General features: G+C 37.8%; 1 protein-coding gene across 1 annotated transcript; it reads right to left on the bottom strand.

The window, feature by feature from the left end:
* Positions 1-1,093: 1,093 nt before the first annotated feature.
* On the bottom strand, positions 1,094-8,336 carry LOC109147070 (zinc finger CCCH domain-containing protein 18-like). Its single transcript, XM_019294708.1, has 15 exons — positions 7,349-8,336; positions 6,220-6,331; positions 5,807-5,888; positions 5,549-5,715; positions 5,349-5,428; positions 4,847-4,912; positions 4,604-4,760; positions 4,385-4,533; positions 4,142-4,303; positions 3,738-4,046; positions 3,412-3,453; positions 3,022-3,280; positions 2,706-2,825; positions 2,164-2,236; positions 1,094-2,010 (listed from the first exon to the last, which is right to left on the bottom strand). The coding sequence occupies exons 1-15, from the start codon at positions 7,512-7,514 to the stop codon at positions 1,273-1,275; spliced, it is 2,682 nt and encodes an 893-aa protein (XP_019150253.1). The 5' UTR covers positions 7,515-8,336; the 3' UTR covers positions 1,094-1,272.
* Between the last annotated feature and the right edge of the window lie 209 nt (positions 8,337-8,545).

Here is an 8,545-nt window from a genome sequence, read left to right as displayed (position 1 = left end):
AACACTGTGAACATCGAAAGTTTGAGTTGAAATGAAAAAGACACAAAGAATTTATCTTTTCTTTAAAAGAAAGAATTATGAAAATTCAACATCTCAAGTAAATTCATTTACAAGTATTGAACTATTGAATTCTGGAAGACGTCATAAATTTTAGTAGATTTGTAATATAATGATGTAATTTGAAATATGTTAAATAAATATTAATATGTTTTATTATTCACTCTTAAATTGTCATTGCACCCCCCTCCCCCCCCCCCCCCCCCCCCCCCCCCCCCGCACCCAAAAATCCTGGCTCCGCCCCCAAAAGCTAATGATCAAAATGTTTGTTAGGGATGGATGAGTGACATGAGTCGTTTCCACTTGCCACTCAACCACACCCCTCTGGTTGTTTGGATTTGCTATTTTGTCATGTAATGTAATGTTTATAGTTTAGACTTAAGAGTTGAGACTTGTTAAAATTTGAAATATGCATTATTGGTTATTTCACTTATTTGGTTTGTTTGTATTTTAAAATTTGAATTATTAGTATAAATAAACAAATACTTGGCTAAAAAATTAGAAAATATTGAGAATTGGAGTCTTTAAACTGAACCGAAGCAATTCCAAATCGAAATTGAATTTTTTCAAATTGAACCGAACTATAATATTAAACTAAATGATTTCATTTATAAAAAGTATTAAAAAAAAAAAATCGAACATACCGAAATTAGGAAGAATAAAAAACAAAAACAAACAAACCAACCAAATATCGAAACGCAGACCCCCAGTCCAGAGTTCGAATCCATATTATAGTTAGGAGAGTTGTTTGAAATGAGACACCAAAACTTGATTAAATTAATCTTACTGTGTAAAATGCAGAATGCAAAATACAAGTGTAATATCTATGAATTCTTTCAAATAAAGTCCAACTTTTTAATAGTTTTATAGTAGACATTTTGGATAGCAATAATTATGTGTTTTAGGTATTTATGATGTTAGCAAGTTCGGGTACAATTCAAAATTTATTGTGCAATTAATTATGTTAGGCATGGGGAAATTATAGGAGTAATCTTGAAATCAACAACTGAAAATATTTTATTATGTAAATCGCAACTGAAAAAAATGGAAACACTTTTTCTCCATTCATATACATTTTATTACATGAAAGAAGTAAAATATGGAGCTTTAAGGCTAAAAGCACCCAACTTCATTAACATTAGAGTCATCTCTCCCCTCTGCAGCATTAGAAAATGCCCGTTAATAATTTGCTTCATCTGCCAACTACTCTCCAACCTACCTATGCTTGCTGCGATAACCACTCCGATCCCTTTCCTGCTCTCTATCCCTTGACCCTTTTGAATGCCGAGGGTGGTGCTTGTCGCCCTCCCGCTCTCGCTCCTGTTGTGGTGGTGGTGATGGCTCATATCTTGATGGCCTTCTCTTGAAATGCCGTTCATCGTCACTACTGTCATAATCAGTGGCTGCAGCAACAGGCTTCCTTGACCTTGATGCCACCAAAGCCTTCTGGTCTTCAACATGCCCATTTGAAGTAGCTCTGTGACTCGCAGAAGCACTGGCTGATGCTTCGTTGGACGATGACATCTTTTGTTTCTTGGAAGCTGCTGCTGCCGCGGCTTCTTCCTCAGGGAAGCTTATGCGGGAAAACACGCTCCTCTTTGACTTTTTATCATCGAGGGCAGCTTTGGATGCTGCTGTTGGAGGTTCTGATGAGGTAGAAGATGGCTTGGCAGAGCCATCTGACAGCTTTGAACGTTGATGGTGCTCACGGTCAGGGCCATGGTGATCACGGTCCCGATCACGGTGATGATCACGATCATCGTGGTGGCTTTTCTCACGGTGGTAATGATCATCATGGTGGCTTTTCTCACGGTGGTAATGATCAGTACGGTCATCAGCTTTTCTCTTGGACGAAGGACGAGGTAGTTCAGGATCACTAGAGCGACGGTTTGGAGGGGACCTCTCCGATCGGCGGTGGTAGTAATGGTCTGAGCTTGATGATGGGGGAGGCCTCTGCACACAAAAGAAGACATCAATAAACCCATAAATTCACTTCAAGCCAATAATAACAACACTGATTATAGCCACACTGATTTCTTGCAAACTGTTTCTTAAATCATAAACCCTATCTACCGCAATATAAATGAATATAAGAAATGTGCATACAGATTTGGGTTTCAATGAAGAAATGTCACCACTGCTGCTAACTTCCCTAGTAAATTCCCGACCTTTTGAATCCCTGTAGGACATGGAAATCCAAATTACAATTAAGCATCAATAGTTTTTGTGAAAACATCCATGAATAAAACTCTCTACAGTCTCTACACAACTAAAAATCAATCCATAACTTGCTTTTTCATATAGCCACACAAATGAGTTCACGAGTAGAAGCATGCACATATAATGTAAAAAACGGGTATAAAGTCTCAAATAAATTTCACTAATGGATACAACTTGGAGATCAAGTTTTTAGTAGAAAATGTGCCGTTCAAGTAACAACTAGAAGATGGTACAAGAAAAGTAAGCTGAGATCCAACAAACAGCATGAGATATGATAACCGAAGGTGACAATCATACACACCAAAATTAGAATAGCAAAATGAGAAATCAACTATGAAATGCAAAATTCAAAATAGCTTGGCAACATAATTGAATATGGAAACATAAAGTAGACAAGTTGAAGCAGAACAAAAATATGAAGACGGCACCTCTCTCTTCGCATCTCAAGCTCGCGCTTCCTCTTCAAATCTGCTTTTCTAGCTTCAAATTCTTCCCGGCTCATAACTGGTGGGCCAGCATTAAATCCCATTGCAATATTTGCAAGATCCCTGTAGTTTGACATTTTGGAAGCAATTAGACAAAAAACAATTCTTAACTATAGCAGTGAAGCTTACCAAAATAATAATAAGAATAAAAAGAGTGAAAGGGAAAAGGCAGGAGGGTGTTATTCCATGGAACAAGTTCTTCAAAAGCCACCAGCAAAGAAAACAAATAATACTACAAAACAAAGAGAAATCATATTACCTCTGAGGAGGGCCAAATGGATTTGGCGGTAACATGCAACCGGGTCCTCCAAATGGATTCGGTGGCATCATTGGACCAAATGGAACATCCATAGGACCAAGACCATAATTCATATATGGCATCTGACCAGGATAGGGGCCCACAAATCCTTCCATTCCTTGTTGCATGCCTGTCCAATATGGATTATAGGAAGGACCCATAGGCATCATATAATTCTCAGCAGCAATGTCCTGGGATGCTCTCCACTGCATCTCTGCAGCTGCAAGACATCCAGATAAAGGCAAAAAAACATTAATCTCAAAGAGTAAAAAAAGAAAAGCATCAACTTCAAGAATTCAAATAGTTCACAATTTTTTATATATAGAGAGAGAAAGAGAGTCAAAGGCATACCAGTTAAAGGCAGGCGAGCTTTCTTCTTTTTCTTCTTTCTTCCTGAAAAGCAAACAGGCATAGCAATGAGAATGGATTTATTATCTGATACTAGTCATAGTATGACAAGTACTAATACTTCAAAAGTCTAGTACTTCTTTAAATAAAATAAAATAAAATAAATAAAAAAAAAAAAGTACTAAAGATTCCAATCAATAATAAATGGCATAGGCAATTATCTGACTCTATAGCATCCAAAGTGGTCACGTTTTGGCTTGATTAAGTGAAACAATGAACAAATTTAACTGCCCAAATAAATAACTACATGGAACAATCGAATCACTTACCAGCATCAGAAACAGCTGGCTTCTGCTGGACTTCTTCATCAACCAGTGGAGCACTTCCCTGAGAAGCCGGTTCCTTCACACTTATTGACTCATGTGTAGCTTCAGAAATGTCGACCACTTTGGAGCTCCTGCCTTTCTCCAACGGTTGTGGTGGAGCAATTTCCACCTTAACCTCTTCTATTACCTCCTGTACTCTTGAAGTCTCTTCTTTCTGAAGAAGTGGTTGGGGTGGCATTTTCTCTCCTTTGGAAGCTGCAGATTGTGATGGGGATGGAACCTTCGGCTGAGGATTCCGAGCAGACTCCATATCTGCACAGTAAATCACAGTTAACTAATGGCTGTTATGCAAGAAAATCTCATTTGCACCAATAACAAAAGAAAGATCTCAGCACTGAAGCACAGACCTTGAACTTGAAGGGCACTGCCCCCATGTTCACTGCTGTTATTAGACTCCAGAATTCGATTGATGGTGTCTCTTAGAGTCTTATTGGGCAAGAGGTCATCTGCAAGAATATTTGTTGCCCCACAGACACACATCAACTTAGAAATGATGTAATCTCGTATACCTGTGGACAGGAATTAGTAGTTAGAACATCAAAAGCCTGAAACAACAATGATCAAAAAGATGGAATCAGTCAGAATCTTACATTTGTCACAGAAACTCTTGAAGCAACATTTGCTAGTAAGCACCGCATCTTTCATCACTTCTTTACACAAAGGACAATGGAGTTCAGGTGGAAGCTCGCCAACAGAACGTGTAGAAGGCATTCCTTCAACTTCTTTTTCAAAGGCAGCCCTGCAATTTTTTCAAATATTAGAATAGTTCTTAGGACAGAAAACATCTAAACAATATGCACACGACTTACTCATTTGGCTTCAGAACTGCACTAGCCCCACTTGGTAAAGCATATGAACCATCTGGAGTAGTCACTAACATAGACTTGGGAATACCAGTTGGGGGCTTCACTCTCTTGATGTCAAAGTTTGGATCACCATTTGTTGGACAGTGTTGAATAAAATGTCCTAAATAAGAGAAATTTCATGAAACCCAAATCAAAGCAAACTTATTACCAAACTATTTCTATAATCAAACAAGAACATGAACATACCAGACACCTTGCACCTGTGACATACATAGCCTGGTGGAGGTGTTTTACGCTCAAATCCTCCTCGACCTAACAGTCAACATCAACAAAATAAGATTTAGTTGCCAATGTTTAAAGAAGTAACATTAAGTGCATAAATAAATCATAAATGGCAGATCTAGGCACAAACACAATTATGAACTGCAAATCTAGTTATCTAGTCAAAGTCACTCACAACATGTATGTAACTTCTTAAACAACAGAAACCCTATACCTATTCCTAGTAGGGATGGGATTGGCTAAATGTTTAATATAGGACCTTGTACATTCAATAAACACAATGAGAATAAACCTTTATCATTCACATGGTATCAAAGCCTAAGAAAACCCCAAGTACATCAGACTAATCATCAAAAAGAGGAACAAAGATTCACTGGAAAAACTAACAAAACAAACAAGAGGCTGTCCACTCAACAGAAACATGCTGCTATATGATATATTTGGAAATAAGAGGTAAGAGAATCACCAAAGCCACGCCCACCCATCATTCTCCCTCCTGGACCACGTCCATAACCTCTACCGGCACCAAAGCCATCAGCTGGTTGTCTGTGAATCAGCATAAATGTCAATTAAATAAGTCAGTAAAATGCCAAAGAAAAGATCTTCCATGTGAAATCGGAACTAACATAATAATCAAAATGGTGCAAAACAAAATAAACATCTTACTGCTGCCAATCTAAGGCCGGTGTATCAATTAAAGCCTTAAACTTGCTTTCTTCATCAGCTTTACTAGAAGGTGGAGCCTCCTGGACAGGATTGCTTGACTGAACTGGTATGGTTTCAGGAATTGCATACAAGTCATGCCCAAATTCATCCCACTCTAAGTCATCAGGCTACAAGGATGAAATGAGGTGTTTAAGCATAAAATTGGAACTGAACAAAACCCAGAAACAACATGCAAGACATACAGATAGAGAGGCTTACATATTTGGTTGCAGAAGACTCAACTCCCACAAAACCACTTTTTACTGTTTCAGCCTCCTCAGTCATATTTTCAACCTTAGGCCTGCAGTACAGCCATAATGGGTCAAACTTAATTGAGCATTACATCCAACGCCCTTAAGAAAGTGTACTTGATCCAACACCCCCCCCCCCCCCCCCCCCCCCCCCTTTCTCTCTCTCTCTCTCTCTGTGTGAAGGCAGAAGGTCTGAGAAATGTAATACTAAAAATGAGAACGAATTTTTATTAATAAACTGAAAGCAAAATGATATTCATACTTCATACTAAGAAATAAGAATGTGTACTTGATCCAACCCAATTTTCTTAAGAAGTTAAAAATGAGAAGGAATTTTAATAATAAACTCAAGCATATGATGTTATAGGGTTGAGATTTTACTCTTCAAGTTCTGTAAGCGGGGCAGTAACTATAGGCTTGCGAGGTCGTCCAGGAACTCGACGAATTAAAACACTAGTATTTTTTGGAATCAATGCAGCTTCATCAAGATATTCTGTAATCACAAAACAGAAAGCATATGTAAAACTCCGAAACATAACAGTGTGCATCCATAAATGCAAAGGCCAAGTTTAACAATGAATGGCAGAATATATCATCATAATAGCATTAACTTAATATTTGTCCCAGCCTAAGGATGAAACGCATTGCCCTGGATTAAAACCATACCCATGTTAACCTTGAAGTAGGAAAATCAGCTGGTTTTCAACAAAACACATGTTACAGAGGCAAAGTTCTTCTAATTGCAAGGCAAATCAACAAACTTCCACTTTATAGCATTTACCTGCCCATTTCTACTAATTTAATTATCAAAGGACAGCATAAGAATGCTGAAGGCTTAAAGCAGAGAACTTATTCCTTTTTATTCAACAAGAACTTGTTGGAAACTGATTTCCTCAAAAAAAAAAAATAAAAAAAAAATAACATTACATAATGAAAAAAGGAATACATTTATAAATTGCCAGATGTGTTTGCCACAGATTTGGAAGCTAAAGGTGAAGCAAAAACACATTTTCATCATGTTCAATGTTTTCTTGACACTGATATACCATCAGTCCAGGTTTATGTATTATTAAGAAAAGAATTGCGATTAAAAAAAACACCATGATCATTTCATTTGATAGAAAAATAACTAAGCATTAAAAGAACATGAGACACATGAACAAATTGAGGTACACATCCAAAAATAACTGTGATATATAAATCACAGCAGACTACACCAATGGCCCAAACCATTGTTTCCTGAAGCAAATCTATATGTATCTTGCACATTTCAGGTGGTTACACCAATGACCCAAACCCTCATTGCTCTGGACCAAGTGCGTGTATCTATACTAACAACTGTACAACAAATCACACCATAGTAATGTGTATATTTATCTATACTAATAATAACTGTACAAGAAATCACACCATACATACTTTATTCAACTACAGTTTCTAAATTAGGAATCCACCCTGAGAGACTTAATGGAAAATACCAAAGCAGAGTAGGCAATGAAAGCTAACCAACCTTCATTAGTCTGGGCGTTGGTGACAACGAGGTCAAAATCTGTACCCCTGCCCAAATGCTTGGATTCAAATATTTTTTCTTTCAAATTCAGAACAGAAATAAAGTGACCATCAATTGGAATAGAATCATAATCTTTTGCACTTTTAAACTTAAAATACACCGCCATATTTCTTTTGCTTTATAAATTCTTTTTTTGCCTCAGAGAAAGTCAACAACAGAAAATCAAATAAGGCCTTCAAAGAGAAATAATATAGGCCTGATATTAAAATCAACCAAAAATTGATATCAAGTACAAAAATCCTGAAACACAGTTCTGTCTTTTATTTATTTTTTTCTTCAATAATCGAAGACGATCAATCAAACCAAACTCGAACAGCCGTCGTCGGCAAAAGTCCCTCCAAAGCAGACTCCTCAACGATCCAACGGCAGAATTATCTCGAATTCCTATGGTTGATGTTGATCAAACCACAGAATTATCCTGAAACTGTAGTGCTGATGAAGCCTCAGCGACGGTCAAATCAAGCCACAGGATCTTCAAACTCGGAAAGGCCGAAGCAAAAGGCCTCTTCTTGCTATGCGGAAACGTCACCAGAATCAAACTCCTGAAGCGAAGAATCTTAAGCCGGCTGTCAAATCGAATCCAATCTTCTCAAGCCTGTTCGATGACGGAAAACGCCAATAACCTCGATCGATTAAAAGAAAACACCGTGAGCATGCCGGAGAACACAGATTCCCCACGAACAAAAAACGCGAACTCAAACTGGTTCTATATACACCTTAGAATCCAGAGTTCGTCGCAGAAACAAACGATGGAACACGAATGTATCAGATCAATTAGGCTTCCGCTGTATATATCAGTTTTTGAGTGCAACGAATCGAGCTAGGGTTAGGGTTCGAAACTTCGATATGAGGAGAGGAACAGGAAGCTGGAGAGAGAAATGAATCCTTCGATAAGTGGATTATCGGTTTAGGAAAGCTGCTATCCTGATTAGCTGTATATATACACAAATTTTAATTGGTGGCCACGCAACCCGATTCCGTAGTCTCGTATATATGGGCTTTTCGGCCGTTATATATTATATATACTCCATAGTCCATATGTTACAACCCACCGTTATACTCTACACGACGGCGTGCATAGTACTATGCGTCTTGCGCTTCTCAAAATACTGTCGTTTTGGTAAGTTATATAGAGAG

This window comes from Ipomoea nil, unplaced genomic scaffold (genome assembly GCF_001879475.1).
Source record: "Ipomoea nil cultivar Tokyo-kokei standard unplaced genomic scaffold, Asagao_1.1 scaffold1971, whole genome shotgun sequence".
Lineage (NCBI taxonomy): Eukaryota > Viridiplantae > Streptophyta > Magnoliopsida > Solanales > Convolvulaceae > Ipomoea > Ipomoea nil.
Note: the sequence above shows the minus strand (reverse complement) of the source record. Positions and strands in the feature narration are given on the sequence as shown.

Excerpts from the sequence above, each read along its gene's own strand:
- LOC109147070 (XM_019294708.1), bottom strand. The coding sequence starts at position 7,514 with ATGGCGGTGTATTTTAAGTTTAAAAGTGCAAAAGATTATGATTCTATT. Across the intron at positions 5,429-5,548 it reads CCGGCCTTAGATTGGCAGCA|ACAACCAGCTGATGGCTTTG; the intron begins GTAAGATGTTTA and ends GCTGATTCACAG. Across the intron at positions 2,237-2,705 it reads CTTGAGATGCGAAGAGAGAG|GGATTCAAAAGGTCGGGAAT; the intron begins GTGCCGTCTTCA and ends CATGTCCTACAG.